Genomic DNA, 17766 nt, shown 5'->3' on the forward strand with positions numbered 1-17766 from the left:
GTTGGCTGCCCCAAGCACCTGCTTGCTGGGCTGGTGCCTGGAGCCGGCCCTGCCTGGAGCATTGGCACCATGGGGCTGTCTGTGAGCCACACACTGTTTTCCCCAGGAATTGAAATTAGAGGAGGTGTTGGAATTTACAGGGGGATGGGGTGGAAAATGACTAAATTGGCAACACTGCCTATAACTAGTTGACTGTTGGGAGGCAGATCGGGGAGTGTGGGGGGTACGGGATGTAGGGAAATCCCTGACACTGATTCAGGATCTTCTGCCCCTGCTGGGGCTCCTGAGGAGTGTCAAGGCAAGGCACCATGGAGCGTGCACTGCAGTAATCCCCAGGCTGGCTAACTAGAACGGTGCACCTCTGAATGCCATGGCTGTGCCCCCACCAGTCCGTGACAGAACGTGCTGCTGTTCAAAGGGTTCTACAAATACAGCCATCAGGGAGCCTTCTACGAGAGCTAGGGAAACACTAGATCTTTGAGGATGTTCTTGTTAGGTGCAGAACATAAACTGTCATCAGGGCCACTGCTGTCACCTGGACATATGGCAGCAGCTGTGGATGAGAAAGGACCCCATAGATGTAGGCGTTATCCCCATTTTAAAGACAGGGAAACAGAGGCAAGGATGACTTCTATAAGGTCACAAAGCAAGTCTGGCAGAGCTCAGAATAGCACACTGGAGATCCTGACCCCCCCCCACACACACCACACTGCTCTAACCACTAGACAGTACTGCCCCTCTCTCCCAGGCTTCTTCCAGGAGTCATTCCATTCCCTCCTGGTTTGTTTCAGAGGTCACATTGGCCTACGCTGATCCATTCCACAAGCCCAGCTCCAGTTGGTTCCAGATGTGGTGGAGGGGAAGAGAGGAATCCAAGGTAAACATTAACCCAGTAATGTTCCCTGGCTTCAGTTCCACCCTGCACCCTCCCTGGGGGGTGCCCGAATTCCCTGACCTGGGAGGTAACGCTGCCTGCTGTAGAGGAATGAGTCATGGGTTAAGGAACAGGTGGCATGCCATTAGCAGCCGTGGGCACCAATTACCAGCCGTAAAAGCCTTGTACAATCCTAATGTAAAGAGTCATTTAGAAAAACCGTTCTACCTGCCCTCAGGGGAGGGGATCTGCTGGAGTGTGCATCTGAGTGCGCGTGCAGTCGGGTTGGGGGTGGATTTCCAAGTCCTTCACTAGCTTTAGCCTTCCCTAGGGGTGGTTTGCAAAACTTCCCTACCACTGCTCACACTGGCTCAGCACCACGGGAATTAACATTAGCAGCTGTAATGTACATGGCTGACCATTGGCCTAAGCACTATGTGGAGGCGATTTGCTCTGAGCAGGGTTAGATGGCATGGTGAGCAACATATCTAAGCTAAGGGCTAGATCCCCAGATGAAACGGGAGAGCGCAAATGGCTGTAAACCTTGGGGCTGCTCTAAATTATGCCCAACTATCCATGGGCCCAAGGGGCAGGTCCAACAGCTGGGGATCGCTGGAGTGTAGGGATGCCTTATCCATCCCCCTTGCAACAGGGCAAGGAGTGGCAGTGAGCCAGTTAAGCTGGCGTTCTAGCTACTTTGTGTCACTTTGCCTAGGGCCCTACAGAACCCGAGACTGGACCTGGAGCTGCCCTGGCAGCTGGGAAGGGGGGTTGGGAAAGCCCCTTAGTGCGGAATTCCTCTCTGCATTGGTGCTGAGTCTGGCACAGAGACTGACCGGGGAGGCAATGTGCCCCCTGATTCTCCAGTGGCACGCCATCTGCAATGGCTCCTCTGGGTCAGTCTAAGTTCCAAGGGCATTAGAACTCCTGGCCATGCTGCCTCCCCTTCTCAGCCGTCCCCCAGCCCTGCCAGCACGTCGCCTTTTGCAGGGGTGTTATGCTGGCTTTGTGCCTGCTGGGGCCCCCAATGCCACTGCGAAGCGGCCACAGTGTGGGGTGAATCCCCCCCCCCCACAGCCTGGCTCACTTTTGAGAGGCTCCCTGAGAGTTGGGGGCAGAAGCATGTTCCCCTCAGGTTGATGACATGAGAGTCGGGTCCCTGGACACTTCCTCCTTCAGGCCCCATCCTATGAAGTCTTTTGTGTGCACTCTGGGGAATGTGAGCCCCCAGCTAGCATGAGGATGAGCTCTTTCTCCTGGCCTGACACAAGGAGCAGCCCACAGGGCAGCAGCTGTGAGCAGAGGCGACAGCTAGCCAGGATTCCCCACAGGCTGAAGGGCCCCGCCTACCCTGTGCCCAAGGAAGGGGTGGGCGGAGCCTGGTGCCTGTAGCTAGAGGGAGTCAGTGAGAGCTGAACAGACAGAGCAGGTGGAAGGCAGCTCGCTTGCTCGTTCCCCGGACCTGGCTATCCCCAGCCTCTTGCCTGCATCAGCCTCTAGCCTGGGACCTGTCCTGATGCATCCTTTGATGCTGGGTCAGCATCTTTGCCTCCAGCAAACCGGAAACCAGAGTCACTCCCCTGGATATTCCCCCATCACACCTCCTGGAAACCTGGGACCCTCAACCCCTTGCGTGGAATGGACTCTCCTCCTGGACCCTTGACCTTTCACCCTGACCAGGCTCCCACCCAGGACCCTCAGCCTCGCAGCTAAGAGCCTGGGGTCTGGGTTAGTTCAGCTCTGGCTGTGTAATTTGCTGGCCTTCAGGTGTCTGCCTGTCACCTGTCCTGCCAGCTGGAAAATCAGGTCTTCCTCGTCCCTGTGTCTCTTTCCTGGAGGCTGCCCCCATTCCCAGGGACAATTGTCCCTCTCAGCCTTGGTGTTTGGCTCTCTAAGAATTTCACTGCCACTTTCTGCTCCCCTCCCATCACTTTTCATGGCCATGTCCTAGTTGGGCCTCAGCTTGTCTGTCCTCCCCTTTGGGAGGCATGAGGCCAGCATGGGGCTCACAGACCCTGGGGTGTGGAGGAAGAAGCTCCCTCTGCCTGCTGGGCTTCTTGCCGTGGCGTTGGAAGTTGGCAGTGATGCGTCGGCATCTCCTCCGCTGTCTCTCTGGAGCTGCTCTACTCCTTGTCACCATGGCTTTCCTCTCCATGAGGCACCGTGGCACTCAAGAGTTGGTCCGCTACCAAGGGGTTGGTGATGGGACATCGGATATCCTGGAGCACCAGGCTAAAATGTCCCCAGCGGATGTGCTGGGAGACAGCAGCAGGAGACAGGAGCTGAAAGAGCCACCAGGCCCTTCCAAGGTGGGCTCCAGTGTGCGGAGAGGCCTGGAGCTTGGAGAGGTTTTCATTGCTGTGAAGACAACCAAGATGTTCCACCAGACCAGGCTGGAGCTGCTGCTGGACACTTGGATATCCAAGGCAAAAGAGCAGGTGTGTTTGGAGGTGGGGATGGAGGGGTTCATTACAGTAACAGGCCTCCTTGGTGGGCGTGTAGGGGACAGGAGGAATCTAATGCCTGTGGGGAGGAATAAGGACACAGGGACTCATTATACTGAAGAAAGGTCATGCTGCAAGGGATTAAGAACAACTGTCCCATTCAGTGCGTCTCCGACATCATGTCTATTCCACTGTGCAGAGAGACAGGGACACCTCACTCTGGTTGGGTGGAGGGCTCTATTAACTGGGACTGAACCAGCTTCAGGCTCAGGGGAAAGCCCTGTAGAGAGACAGGGGTTTATCCTGGCTGTTCGCACAGGGTTGGGCAGAGGAGTGATATTTGACAGGAACCGTCAGCCTCACCTAAGCATAACCTCAGCGGGGCAGTTCATCCTCCTTTAAATCAAGCTACACTAGGGGTGCAATGCTGCACATAGGTGACAGCTGCTGGGGTTAAAACGTGTGGGGCATGGCGGGGTTGAGTGCGCTGCTCTTTCACCCTCAGAGGCCTGATTCAAACTGCTGATCTTTGCTCACAAGTGGAATGAGTTTGTATGGTTTCAGACTAGCTGCCTCCTCCCGTCTCACACTGTTTGTACACCTCACAAAACCACATCTGGTTTAGGCAGTGTCTGCCCAGGAAGGACTGCCTGGGCCTGGAGTGGCCACGGGTGCTTGAGAACAAGATGCAGTGCCCTGGCTGAGGAGAACCCAGGGTTAGCCCAGTAAAGGGCACAGAGGTGCCATGTAGCCGAGTTTGAGTGTGTGGGGCCCAGGGCTGGAATAGCAGGAGGGGTGCAGTGGAGCTGCATGTGGGTGCATGCATGGTGCCTGCACACCCCATGTCTGTCTCAGTGCAGTCAGTCTCTCGCTTGCTGGAGCACCAAATCCATTCACACATGCTTTGGTGACGATTCCTCAGCCCCCCTCTGTGTGTGTGGCCCTTGTTTCTGTGTGCTGGTACTGGCGCCTGGACTGTTCTTCCCCCTTCACCCAGCAGAGTCTTGAGAGTTTCACATCCAGGTGGGAGAGTTGGTTTGGGGTGCATTAGGTCAGTGCACACTGGTGACCCAGAACGGACTTAATAATGGCTGGGGGGAAACACCATTTACTACCTGGGATCTCCCTCCGTAATGGGGAAAGCCTGGGGAAAGCCCCCACGGGGCTCATTGTAGGCTCTAGGCATTGGGCTATGTTTAAACAGGTCAGTCGGTAGAGGCCATGGTACCAACTCCACTGCTAAATCAGTGCCTAGTGGCTGCCCCATTGCTAATCTCACAATCATTGAAGGGGTGCTGGGAGGGCTCTCTGACTGCTGCTTCCCTGCTTTGGGGTCCCTTTTTCCCCCGTGGTGCTGCAAGTGCAGGTGCCTATTCTGCAAGTGGCTTTGCACAGAACCCCACAGAAGTCAGTGGGGGCTCACAGGTCTGCCCATGCACAGCCAGTTGCAGAATTGGGGCCTAAAGGAGGAGGCTAGGTTGTGGGGGTACAGAGGAAAAGAGCACATGAGACAGAACAGGGCATTCTGGGTAAGGGCGGTTTTCCCTTCCACACGCTGAGCTGTAACTGTCTGGTGCTTTCCACTACCTAGTCAGTTGCGGTTTGTCAGAGGAAGCCATGTCCTATTTTGAACCCACTTCCTCTATGTTTGTTAGCATCTGAAATATCATACTTCCCCTTCTAGACGTGCTTCTCCAAGCCCTGAGTGTTCTTATCGCCTACCCTCTAATGGCTCTTAACGGATACCATACTTCTTGGCATATACGTGCTATGATGTGGGCTGAGCGCTGGCACATGGGCACCATGATTATAGCCGGCCGTGGTGTTTCTGAGTGGGCTTGCAAAACAATTTTTCCTATCCCAAACATAACCAACGCCTGTCCATTCTGGCCACGCCAAGAATTAAGGGGAGTGAGAAGATTCTCTGGAGCACCCCAAATTACCTGAACCTCTGTGTGTGTGTGTGTGTGTGTGTGTGTGTTTGAGAAATCTATAAAATTTGCAGATGCCACCAAACTGGGAGGGGCTGCAAGCACTTTGGAGGGCAGGATTCAAATTCAAAAGGACCTGGACAAATTGAAGAATTGGTCTGAATTCAACAAGATGAAATTCAATAAAGATAAGTATAAAGTACCTCACTTAGGAAGGAAAAATCAAATGCACAACCACAAAATGGGTAATAACTGGCTAGGCGGTAGTACTGCAGAAAAGGATCTGGGGGTTACAGTGGATCACAACTGAATATAAGTCAACAATATGATGCAGTTGCAAAAAAGGCTAATGTCATTCTGGGGTGTATAACAGAGATGCAGTATGTCAGACTTAGGAGGTAATTGTCCTTTTCTACTCAGCACTGGTGAGGCCTCTGGGTGTCACACTTTAGGAAAGATGTGGACAAACTGGAGAGAGTCCAGAGGAGAGCAACAAAAATGTTAAAAGGTTTTGAAAACCTGACCTATGAGGAAAGGTTAAAAAAACTTTAGAGAAAAGAAAACTGAGGGGGGACTTGATAATAGTCTTCCAATATATTAAGGGCTGTTATAAAGCGGATGGTGATCAATTGTTCTCCAGGTCCACTGAAGGTAGGACAAGAATTAATGGATTTAATCTACAGCAAAGGAGATTTAGGTTAGATATTAGGAAAAACTTGCTGACTATACGGGTTGTTAGGCTCTGGAACAGGCTTCCAAGGGAGGTTGTGGAATCCCCATCACTGGGGGTTGTTAAGAACAGACTAGACAAACACCTGTTAGCGACGCTTTAGGTTTACTTGGTCCTGCCTCGGCACAGAGGGCTGGACTCGATGACCTCTTGAGGTCACTTCCAGCCCTACATTTCTGTGGCTCTGTGATTCTATGAAATATGTGCCCAACCCCCTGGGTCGTGCTGCAGAAGGGGAGCGCCACTGTTGGTGCTGAGGTCTGGTGTGGTTGCCAACATGTAGGAAAGCTTCGCGAGTAGAGTTGGCTGGAAAAAAAGGGAGCAGGGTGAAGGGAAGGAATTTTCAAAAAATGTTTTAAAAAAGAGCCGTTTGTTGGATTTTTTGTACTGAAAACCTTCAGTTTTTCCTCTTTTCCCCCTCCTTTTGCTCCCCTGCTCCCCTTTTACCATGCCAGTGAAAAAGGTGGTGGTCGAGGGGAGAGGGGAGCGAAAGGAAAAACTGTAACAGAAAAGCTTTCAGTTTTCATTGGAAACAAAAGAGAAATGTTGCAAAACCAAACCTGCTTTGCTTTTGAAATTTTCTACCCCCAGGAAAGTTTTGCACAATAAATACCGGCCTGTCTGATTTGCAAGGGCCAGATGTCCCAGTGCACCAGGCCCCATCCTATGAAGGCTTTTGTGTGCACTGTGGGGAATTGGAGCCCCCAGCTAGCACTCCGCAGCCTTCATTCATCTCCGTGACACCCACGCTGATGAGGGAGGCAAGTATCGTTAGCCTGGTGGGGAAACGAAGGCAGAAGGGGCCGGGATGTGGCTACCAGCACAGAGGGAGTTGGGATCAGAACTAGGACTAACCTGCAGGGATCACATGCTCTCAGTCTTGCAGTTACTCCACTAAACCAAGTTGCTGCTCGTGCTAACTGAGCTTCCCCGTCTTGTGGCCTGGGGACATGCTGGCTGCTAAGCCGCAGAGCCTCCTCCTGTACAGGCGGGCGCTTGCAGCAGCTGTCCGTGTTATCAGTGCCACGTTGGGTGGCACTGCCGTTGAGCTGAGAATCTGCTTGGGGTCCTCCCAAATGGACCAACCTTGTTCCATGGGGCCCCAAAGGCCAGATCTGGGTGGCTTTGCGGGAGTTGGGATAACCTGTGATCTTTATTATTAGTAACTGCAGAGCCCAGAGACCCCAGCCAAGATCAGACCTCATTGCGCTAGGTGCTGCACACACACATTTCTTGTCCCAAGAGCTGATAGCCTAAATAGACAACCCAGACAAAGGATGGGAGGGGAAACTGAGGCACGGAGCAGGGAAGTGATTTCCCCAAGCTCATTCAGGAGGTCAGTGGCAGAGCTGGGAATAGAGCCCAGGTATCCTGAGTCCCAGGCCGGTGCCCCTGTGCACTGGACTTTGCTGCCTGTCTTGAGGGCTAATATGTGACAAGCTATCACCCCTGGTGATGGGTTTGCATTTTCAGGGCTGGCTCTGTCAGGAGAAGGACTAAATTTAATCTCATGAGGTGGACACTGATGCTGGCCCTGACATTTCCAGTTCCCCCGGATCCCGGCCTGTTCCCTCACTCCTGTCGGTCAGGTTATTCACCTGCTGCAGGGTGTCTAAACCCTGGAGCATGAGCTCTCTCGGGTGGGACTGTCCTTGTGTCTGTCTGTACAGTGCCAAGCATGATGGGGCCCAGGTGGGAGTCCTGACACACTACTGCAATGCTGCTAATGAACACACTGGCAGCATGGGCTGTGCAGGCCCAAAGCCTGGTCCTTATTCTCCAGCCGTGGGCATATATGGTCCAGGCAGGGCTGGTTCTAGGTTTTTTGCCGCCCCAGGCAAAAAAATTTTTGGCTGCCCCCCACCCCAGCCCTGGGCTCTCACCCTCCCCACCAGTGCCCTCCCCCACCCACACCCACTGCCACCCCAGCGGTGGGCTCTCCCCCAACCCCACCCCACCCGCACCCAGTGCCGCCCCAGCCCTGGGCTCCTCTGCACCAGTGCTGACTCCGCCCGCTCCCCCCTCGCCTCCAGCCAGTCCGGCACTGGCAGGGTCGGGGTAAGCAGCGGGGCTCCCGGGCTCTGAGAGTGGGGGGCTGCCCTGCGTGGTTGAACTCCAGCTCTGTTGCCCCTAACCCTGATGTCTGCCAAACCAGGCCCCAAGCCCCTTGGGCAGGCTATAGGTGCTGGGATACCGCGGCGACGGGCGGGATGTACGAACCTAGACAGACACAGCAGTTAGCCAGAGAACCCAAAGGGAACCTTATCCCTCCCACTGGCTGAGCTGGTAAAAGTGGCACCAAATTGGCCCTGTCTGGAAGTAGCAGGGTGTTCCCTGCAGGGGCTGGGGGTGAGGGAGATGTGGTTTGAGGCTCCAGCAAACCCCCCCCAGACACCTTCAGTGTGGATAATGGAGGCTGGCATCTCCTGGAGAGACAGACCTTCGGGCTGGAGCAAATGCCCTCTGCCAGGTTTCTAACGGGGGCCCTCCTGGTTCTGTCCTGCCCCAGCCCTCCTGGGCAGCCCTGCTGAGGGAGACGGGTCCCTGCTAACTAGAGACCTGCATGAATGGGCGTGAGGGGGGTGAGTTGCGTAGTGCAGGAAGAACTCTGACATCACTGGAGTGGCTTTTCCAGGTCCTGCTAGAAAGACACAGCAGAGTTGGGGGTGGGGATGGAGAGTGGTCTTGCCCTTACCCTCACCCCACAGATGTGTGGCCCCCATCTACCACTGCCTCGTCAAACAGTGCTCCCTCACCTGTGCTGAGCTGGAGGCAGCTTTCCTCACTGCCGATGGGGGGATCCCCCTCCCCTGCGTCTCTCCCCTCCGGTACTCTTGGCACCACCCGGCGCACCCTCTTGCTTCGGAGACTGTCGCTCCGGTGAATCGGCCGGTGCCAGCTGCCCGTCAGCACAACCTCATCACATCCCTTCCCCCAGGCTTGCCATTCCAATGTTCATAACCTGGCTTCCCGCCTTTGGCGTTCTGGCCCCTTCGTCCTCCTGCGCCTAGCCCAAGAGCTGGGATGCGGCACCTGGGCTGGTAGCTAGGGCATGGGGTGTGGGCTCCCTTGGCCCAGTGCCAGAGCCGTTTGCACTGGTGCCCGTCTGAATGCTCTTGTACTCTCCCCCTCCTCCCGCCAGCCCCCAGCCCGGGCGCTGTGTTTAACCAGCCTGCGGGCAGCTGGTGGGGAGATTGTTTAAGGCTTGTGTCTCTTTCTTTCAGGCCCTTTAGTTCCTTGAAAGCACATTTTCCGCATGAGGGGAGCTTTTCTCAGCTGGCCGTGATCCCCCCTGCCCGTGGGGCGGGGGGATGTGTCACAGAATGGCGGCTGGAGGCCTGGGGGTGGATGGACCCGAGGGGTGGGGGCTGGGAAGCAGCAGGGGGCTATAACTGCTATACACACAAACAGATGTTCCCCTCTTAACCCATGTTTCCTTTGACCACAAAGCTGCTGCTTTCGTCTGCGGCTTGACATCATTCAGACCCCAAAGCTGGGCCTCCCCTCCCTTGTCTTGCTGCCTGAGTTCTCCGTTCACCAGGTGGCAGGGCCAGAGGGGAGTGGGGGGAGTTTGCTCAAGAACAGGTCCCCAGACTCTGCAGGTAACAAGGGTGCATATTGTAACGAAGCCCTCAGAATAGGCTTCTCTTCTGCACTGGCCAGCTACTGGGGGTCTTTCTGAAGAAAACAAGACTCCAGGGCCCAGGTCCTCGGCTGGTGTCAGTCAGCATAGCCCCATTGAATTCAGAACTGCTGGGACTTTGACCCCAGGACTCCTGGGTTCCCTGGCTGTCAGGGAACCTTCCCAGTGTGAACACAGGAGGGGATCCCAGCTCTGGGGGAAGCTAACCTCCAGATTTCCCAGCTCCCCTTGCCTCTTGCAAAGGAGGGCCCAGGATTTGAGCCCCTACCCTTCAGTCCCCTGAACCAAGGGGAAATCTCTCTCTGGCCTGCAGCTGGTGTCGGCTGAAGGAGGAGGGGGCTGTAGGATCTGTGCCTGCCTTTTGCGAGCAGGGCACAGGGCTCTAAGAGGATTATTTATCCACCCACCACGGCACCACCCCTGCAAGAGAAGCAGGAGAGGTGGGTGAGCAGGGAGCTGGGGCAGCGTCTCCCACCTCCCTCAGCCTAGCGGGAGGCAGCCGCAGGATGTCAAAGGCACAGGCCGGAATGGGGAGGGGGGAGGCTTCGTGACAGCTTGGGAGGCCAGAAATGGAGCCAGCACCGGGCCTCGGAGTAACCTCGCCCTCTCCTCTCTCTCCTGTTTTCTCAGACCTACGTCTTTACTGACGAAGAAGACGAAGCCCTGCAGAAGAGAATGGGTAACCCAGCCTTTCCTATCACGCAGCTCCCCTGCCCCAACTCTCCAGTGAGCTTTGGATCAGGCCCTGAGTGAGGGCTGGTTCTCCTCCTCCCACGCACGACTGGGTGCCCTGCTGGATCTGTGTGATAGGATGAACCCCGCAGAGCCCCCAGCAGGAGTGACGCTGATTCACTCTGGGGACGAGGCTCAGCTAAGCTTAGTTCCCTTCTGAAAAGTCGGGGGGATGGGCTTGCCTTTTGAAAGGAGGGAGACAGGAAATTGGCACAGCACGTGCAGGGAGAAGCTGCGGGCATTCCAGCTGTTCTGAAAAACAGCTGGGTGGTAACACGGGGGTCGGGCACCGCTGTCTTCCATCCCAGACACCGGTGGGTAGGAGGGTCCTGTTGTTAAGGCCCTTGGGCTGGGACTTGGAAGAGCTCAGTTCAGTTCCTGCCTCTGCAACAGGCTTCCTGTGTCAAGCCACTTCCCCTTTGGCTGCTCCAGTTTCCCATCTGCAGGATGCGGAGGACGGTACTTCCTTGTATCACAGTGCTGTTGTCAGAGAGTCTACAGCCAGAAGAGAACGCCACATCTCTAGCCTGATTTCCTGAGAAGGTCATTAATGCTTGTGAGGCGCCCACAAGCACCTCAACAGATTATTTATGTGGCGCAGACTAAGTGCCACCATCAGTGATGAGTAAGCTCATTCCTGCTGGTGTCTTGCTTGTGTGGGGAGAAATCTGGGATCGAAAACCCACAGAGACAAGCATTTTCCCTTTCAGCCAAGCAGGGTCCCCTCCAAGGCAAGGATGGTGTTCCATTAGGGGAGCAGCATGAGGGTTGTGAAGCAAAGAGCTACATGAATAGGAAGATAGAATCCAGAGAGAAGGGTGGGGTGGGAACAGGCCAGAGAGACGTGGGGACCCCATTGGCGAGCAGGGTGTGAATGTGAGAAGGCCAGGACTGTATTAACACGGTGATTGATTCCTGCTCTCTCTGGCCGGAGGGTTTTCCTGTTCCAGGCCAGGTGAGTGGGGTGGGGTCAGAGTGCAGTGACCAGGAGCTTTGTCTCTTTTTCCCGCAGGTGACCATGTGGTATTCACAAACTGCTCCGCAGAGCATAGCCACCCAGCCCTCTCCTGCAAGATGGCAGCCGAGTTTGATGCGTTCTTGGCCAGCGGCCTGAGGTGAGCACACAGGGGTGGCCTTCACACCTGCGCGCAGGGGCGTGGGAGGGAACTTCCCACCACAGGCTGGTAGGGATGGGAAGCTGTCACTGCCAACCGGTGGCTGCTGGTGTGACTCAGGGGGCTGTGAGTGGAGTTCCAGTGGGAAAGGATGAAGAAGGGTCTAGTTTGCAGAGGTGCTGATTCAAGGCCATCAGCGTGTAGCTGCACACGACCGCTATCAATAAGGCCTGTGACATGAAGCTGAGTCAGAAGCAGCCTCCTGACCTAACCTCCTCTTGTCTGTCTCCCTGTATGTTGTCAGCTGGTTTTGCCACTTGGATGATGATAACTACCTAAACCCACAGGCCCTTTTGAAGCTCTTGTCTTCCTACTCTCCAGCCCAGGATGTTTACATTGGGAAGCCCAGCCTGAACCGGCCCATCCACGCCTCCGAAACAATGCCCAACAATCAGACGGTAAATCCTGCCCCACAGCAATGGGGACAAGCAGCTGATTGGCTCATTGGGGATTCTGAAGGGAGCTGATGATTCTTGACCACATGTCTTGTCAAACCCCCAAAAGAGGAGGGCTCTGGGCCTGGCCTCCACTGGACCCAATCTGGTCCCATGCAATCTGTGACCAGAGTCCCAGGGAGGCCATGCTGAGATTGCTCAATTAGGGCAAACTATAAAGAATGGAGCAGACAATTCCCAAAACTGGTGGTTATTCCAATACTTAGCTCACAACAAAACAGCTTCTATAATATCTTATTGGTTACCCAGAAGCCAAGAATGCAGTTCCCTTAAAGCAACCCAGCCTTTGGGCTCCCACTCAGACAGCTAAGTCAAATATGATGAGGATTATTGAAAATCTTGTTCATCATATGAAAAAGTTCTACCAATCCCAAAGGTTTGGACACATTTCCCACCAAGTTAATGAATAGCTTAGATTTTACCCAAATACACGCTTACAGACAATTCTTATTAACTAAACTAAAATGTATTAAAAAAAGAAAAGAGAGAATATTGGTTAAAAGATCATTATACATACGGACATGAATAGAGTCCCTAGGTCAGGTTCATAGTAGAGACGGTGAGCTATAGAATTGCAGAGTTCTTTCAGAATTAGTCCATAGGTTCAATCCAATGTTCAGTATCAGGGTGACCCGGAATGGAACTGGAGATCTCAATCTTTTGGCTCAAACTTCCCCGATGCAGCATAAGCAGATCTGAGATAAAAAGGATCAGCTCCCAAGAGCCCTTTATACAGTTTCAGGGCAGCCTCTTGACTGCATGCAGTTCTTGGGTGAACAATAGTGTCTTTGAAGTAACCTCCTATTTCCTAAACATCCCTGGTAATTAGCTACATGGATTAACATAAGGCAATTGCCCATCTCTCACCATTTGCAGGTGATTTGCTATTTTCTCCAAAGAGAAATCAAGACAGTGATATCACTCCAGTCACAGCTCCTTTAACTGTTAATATCTCCTTTTGATCTCTGAATTAACAGAATACAGTGATAAGCAGGAACTGTTTGGTTCCGTTGTTCACCTCTAGCAATATCTATGTAAACACACAAAACCAGAAACATTATCTACTAATACGGTTAAATCTGGGTCAATTAGCCTGCAAGTTGCTTAACCCTTTCTGGTCCTGTGTCACACAACCACAACAGCATGTGCAGGCTCAGTCTGAGCAATGCACAGCCCAGAGAGCGAGAGAGAGGCAGTCACACCTATGCTGCTCCTCAGTGGGAACCCCATCTGCTAAGAGATTCATCCCATACTGCTCTACCAATAGGACGCCTTTGCTTCAGTGGGACCACCCCTTCTCTGAGTGAGGGGAGAATTCCACCTCTATGTTCAGCTAATCTCTGGACTCCTCATGTCTCCCATCTCTTTGCTACTGGGCTGAGGGTAGAATTCTGGTCCTATGGTAGTAGCATAGTTATCCTGCATTTTCGACCAGCTGATGCCGTGAAGCCAGGCTCTCCTCTGTGCCACCCCATGTTGTGGTGCAGAAGGTGGGTTATAGCTGGGTCTGTGTGTGTATCTAATGGCCAGTGCTTTGGTGTTGAGACCTGCAGGTACAGGAGCTGTGACACCCATTGTTCAGCCCCTTCCCTTTCTCTGCTCTTCCCTCCCCAGAGGTCCGTGCGCTTCTGGTTCGCTACTGGAGGGGCGGGATTCTGCATCAGCCGCAGGCTGGCCGTCAAGATGGCACCTTGGGCCAGGTGAGCCATGAAGCCAGTAGATATGTGAGCATCAGAAACCCAGGGGAATGTCATGGAAGATCATGCACGAGTTGGGGTGTGTGTGAATGTATGTGAGAGTGTGCAAGAGAGGGCACAGTGCAGGCCTACCCAGCTGTGAGTGTGCAAGAGCAGGTAGGTAAGGGCATGTATTTGTGTTGTGGTCGCTCTTAGAGGCCCCACCTGTGCTGGGCACTGCATGCACGTTGAGCTGAGTTGGCATGTCAGTGGGTATCTGTTTATAAGTTCTTGCAGGCAAACAGACGGAATTGGGCAGCCACCTGCCTCTTCACAGCCAGGGCAACGTGGATCTCTGAGGTCAGTGGCGTTACCCAGGGATGATTCTGTCTCCTGATCTCGCATCCCGTTCCAAGATGGGGATCTCATTAGATGTCTGTATTTCCCCACTAATCAATGCAGCCCATTCTTTTCCAGCGGCAGTAACTTCCTGAGCACCTCAGAGCTCATCCGCCTCCCGGACGACTGCACCGTGGGCTACATCGTGGAGTGCAAACTGGGCGGGCGTCTGCTCCCCAACACGCTCTTCCACTCTCACCTGGAGAACCTGCAGCTGATCCCCAGGCCCCAGCTCCCGCAGCAGGTGAGTGGGGAAGGGGAGTCAGAAGGGAGAAGGAGAGGTTGGAGAAGAGATTTGGAGGGGCGGGGGGAGAGGAGTGGAGCAGGCGGGCGATGACTCACGTCACTCTGGCGGTAACTGTGACCCTGATTGAATCAACCGCACATTATTTCAATGAGCTTTTCCTGACAAATGCATCCCTAGACGCTTCTCTGCAATGATGGGCAAAGGATGAAAAGGCAATGAACTAGCCAGTAAAACTGCTGCCAGTCAAAGAGCAGGGGGAGGGCCCTCCCCTCTGGAGCTGCAGCACAGCCAGGGGAAGTGCCTGTTGCCCACCCGTGGGGCCCATGCGATATAGCCCTGCATGTCATGGAGGAAGGGGGAGAGGCTTAGGTGGGATGGGGGCTGGAGACATGGAGGAAATGGAGGTGAGGAGGGGGTGAAAGCCTGCAGCCTGGCCCTGTAAATCAGCCTGGGCAGAGGGAAGAAGCAGTGGGGAGTTGGGTGTGGGACGCAAAGCTTGTAGAGTGGGTCCCGGCTGGGGGGTGATGGGAGCGGCTATAGCCCAGGCACATAAAAGCTGAGAGCCGCCAAAGCTGCCCCCTTGTTCCCTAACTTCCCCCTTTCCTTTCTCATGGTCTTTCCCTGCAGGTCACCCTCAGCTATGGTGTCTTCGAGAAGAAACTCAACACGGTTGAGCTGGCCGGCCCCTTCTCCCAGCACGATGACCCCTCCAGGTGCGTCCCTGAGTCTCTGGCTCGTCTGGCCTGCTCCCAGAGCCTCCTATGAAAACAGGGTTGGAATAGGGCGTGGGCAGGGGCAGGTTGCTGCTCAGGAGTGAAGTGCGTTGGCAGAGCTGTGTAGCTGGAGCTGGACTCCTGCCTTCCCTGTTGTTTGTGGCATTCGCTTTGGCCCTGGCGGGAGATGGGCCCACATTGCCGCTGGTTGGGTCTGGATCCAGGGCTCACCTCTAACCGTCCTCACGTCCTTGTGAAGTTTAGGAGTCTAGAGGCGTACGTGTACAGCACTAGCTGCAGTGCAGAGCGAGAGCATCTGGTGTGGGATGGGGCACCAGGGAGACGCGCTCCTCCCACGCCTCTTCATTCGGCTGTGACAGCATACGTCTAACCTTCCTTCTCTCTCCTGCAGGTTCCAATCCCTTCACTGCCTTCTCTACCCGGACACTTCCTGGTGCCCGCGGCCTGTCTGAGCTCCCACACCCAAAGGGTCCCACTCAGGCCAGCGACCCTCAGTTCGTGTTGTGTGTGGGGGCACTCAAGGAGCCCTGGGCGCTCCCTCTCTCCTTCGCAGTGACTGCCCTGGGGCCGCATGCTGCAGCTAGCGATAGCTTGGTGGGTCAGTGCTTGCTGAGCACGGCACAGGGTGAGAAGGTAGAATCCACAGCAAGGCGCCCAGGTGAAAATGTGGAATTACGCTGTTGGTGGGACATTTCAAATGCAACCCAATTTCCCATGGGCTCTGGGACACTTGTGGGGGGTGAGGATGGGCGGGAGGGGAAGTCGACATGCCTCTGGTAATGTAGGCAGTGTAGTTTTAGCCCTGTCGGTCCCAGGATATTAGAGAGACAAGGTGGGGGAGGTAACCTTATGCCTCTATTAACAGCCAGACTTTGGCCACAACTGCTGGCTGTGCCGGAATAGATGGAGACCTGGTGCCCCCTGCTGCGTGGATGGAGCATATCTCTGTATGCATCCTGAGCCGCACTGACCGTGTGGGGCCGAGTGTGAATGGAGTGTACGGCTGGCCTTCACTTCAGTCTCTGCTGGGCAGAGCCCTTCCTCCCTTTATGCCCCCAAACCCTTTCTGACTGAGCCTATGCTTGACAAGAGCCTTTTCTGTCCTCCCATTTGTTGAGCCTCTGCTGGCCAGGGCTCCGCCTGCCCCAGCCCTCTTGCTAAGCCTCTGCTTAGATAGTTTGGCTACATTCTCACGCCAGAAACTCAAGTCTTTGATCATTTGTTTCAATAAAATGACAGTGTGATCACGTCTTCGCGCTAGATCAGCCCAAGAGAATCGCCGCACTGGGACTGTCCTGGGAAGGGGACGGGGGCCAGGAGCCCGAGTGCTGGGTTCTTCCAGGAGTCTCCCATGTGATGGGCGGGTGGAGGCTTGTGTGGGTTTGTGCATTATTCAAGTGGGGATATCTCTCTGTCTCTCCCTGAGCACTCTCCCTTTTCTCTGCTCCACTGAGGATCGGGATAATCCCTCTTTCTAATGACCAGCCTGTCCTCTGAGATTAGACTCCAATCTCTACCTGGCGGGAGGGGATGTGAGAGGATAGACTTAAAGAAGGATTTGAAGTGGGAGAAAGGGAGAATGAGGTAGAAGAGGGAGGAGGAGATAGTGAAGGAGCACACAGGAGCAGATTGGAGATGGTAGATTTAAGAGCCATGCCAAAAAAACCCCAATTCACTATGGAGTGAAAGCAGAAGGGCAAATAGCTTATTACCCCTGCTCTTCAGCCCTCCAGACACTAGGGGGCAGCTTCATCGGCTCCTCACTCCTTGCTCAGTGCAGCAGAGAGGGGAAGACGGAGTGAGAGGGAGAGGTGGGACTAGGGTGACCAGACAGCAAGTGTGAAAAATCGGTATGGGGTGGGTGGTAATAGGAGACTATATAAGAAAAAGACCCCAAAATTGGGACTGTCCCTATAAAATTGGGACATCTGGTCACCTTAGATGGGACATGCAAGGTTGCTGACTGTTCAGAGTGTTTCCAGATCCTGGGGGGCGGGAATGTCTCTTGCCCTGGACTGGGCTTGTTGTGTTGCCCAAAGGTTCCTCCTAATTGATGGGAAATGAATAGCAGTTACGTTTTGTCTTTGCTTACGTACAGAGAGCAGACTGGGGGAAAGCTAACAAGCAAAGAAACCACTTTCAATGGCAACGGATGCTCTGAATAAAAGAAATGTAAAGTGGGTGCCTTTTCAAGGGAAGGTGTTTTTCAAAAGCCAGTGGTGTACAAGGGGGACGTCTGGCGTTCTGTGAGAATGCAGATGAAAGTGCGGGTGTGATCTCTCTACACAGTCATACAGGTTGGAAGAGAAATCTTTAACACGGGATAATACAACTGCATCTATTGCAGTCAGTGTGGTAGAGGCCTACGGAGAGCACCACTGTGTCTTTACCATTTTGCAAACCGGTCAGCCCAACCCCCCGCAAAGGAACTACAATTGTCCTGGCTTGCACTGCAGACCCTTGTGTAGGATATTGAAGGGTTAAAAATCACATGTTTCAAAGGTGTTTCCACCTGGGCAGAGAGGGTTCAAGAATTGAAAGCATGCTTTGATTTTTTTAGAAGAATACAGTGGCCTCTTGTCACTTTCCAATCCAACTATTTCTTCCAGTCAGTGATCAACTTCTGAAGAAGCAGACGGCTCTCAAGTCCTGCTTTCTGTCACAAGAAATGCACCCTTTCATCTGGAAACTCCTCTCTGATGACCAGGAACAAGGACTTGCTGATA

General features: G+C 54.0%; 1 protein-coding gene across 3 annotated transcripts; it reads left to right on the top strand.

Annotated features, from left to right (window-relative positions):
- The first annotated feature begins 275 nt into the window (after positions 1-275).
- Positions 276-16891, top strand: MFNG (MFNG O-fucosylpeptide 3-beta-N-acetylglucosaminyltransferase). 3 transcript variants are annotated; one of them, XM_034777144.1, is made up of 9 exons: positions 276-877; positions 3033-3312; positions 10253-10301; positions 11367-11469; positions 11774-11927; positions 13599-13684; positions 14138-14303; positions 14934-15019; positions 15432-16891. In XM_034777144.1, exons 2-9 carry the CDS (start codon positions 3112-3114, stop codon positions 15490-15492), a joined length of 906 nt encoding a protein of 301 aa, XP_034633035.1. In that variant the 5' UTR covers positions 276-877; positions 3033-3111; the 3' UTR covers positions 15493-16891. The 3 variants fall into 3 exon arrangements, with proteins under 3 accessions (XP_034633035.1, XP_034633028.1, XP_034633043.1); XM_034777137.1 differs by lacking the exon at positions 276-877 and having other exon boundaries at positions 2023-3312; XM_034777152.1 differs by lacking the exons at positions 276-877; positions 3033-3312 and adding an exon at positions 6110-6740.
- The last annotated feature ends 875 nt before the right edge of the window (positions 16892-17766 follow it).

This window comes from Trachemys scripta, chromosome 1 (genome assembly GCF_013100865.1).
Source record: "Trachemys scripta elegans isolate TJP31775 chromosome 1, CAS_Tse_1.0, whole genome shotgun sequence".
Lineage (NCBI taxonomy): Eukaryota > Metazoa > Chordata > Testudines > Emydidae > Trachemys > Trachemys scripta.

Bases quoted from the DNA above. Each gene is read 5' to 3' on its own strand.
- MFNG (XM_034777137.1), top strand. From the start codon at position 2,863: ATGAGGCCAGCATGGGGCTCACAGACCCTGGGGTGTGGAGGAAGAAGC. The intron at 13,685-14,137 runs GTGAGCCATGAA...ATTCTTTTCCAG, and splicing joins AAGATGGCACCTTGGGCCAG to CGGCAGTAACTTCCTGAGCA. The intron at 14,304-14,933 runs GTGAGTGGGGAA...CTTTCCCTGCAG, and splicing joins GGCCCCAGCTCCCGCAGCAG to GTCACCCTCAGCTATGGTGT.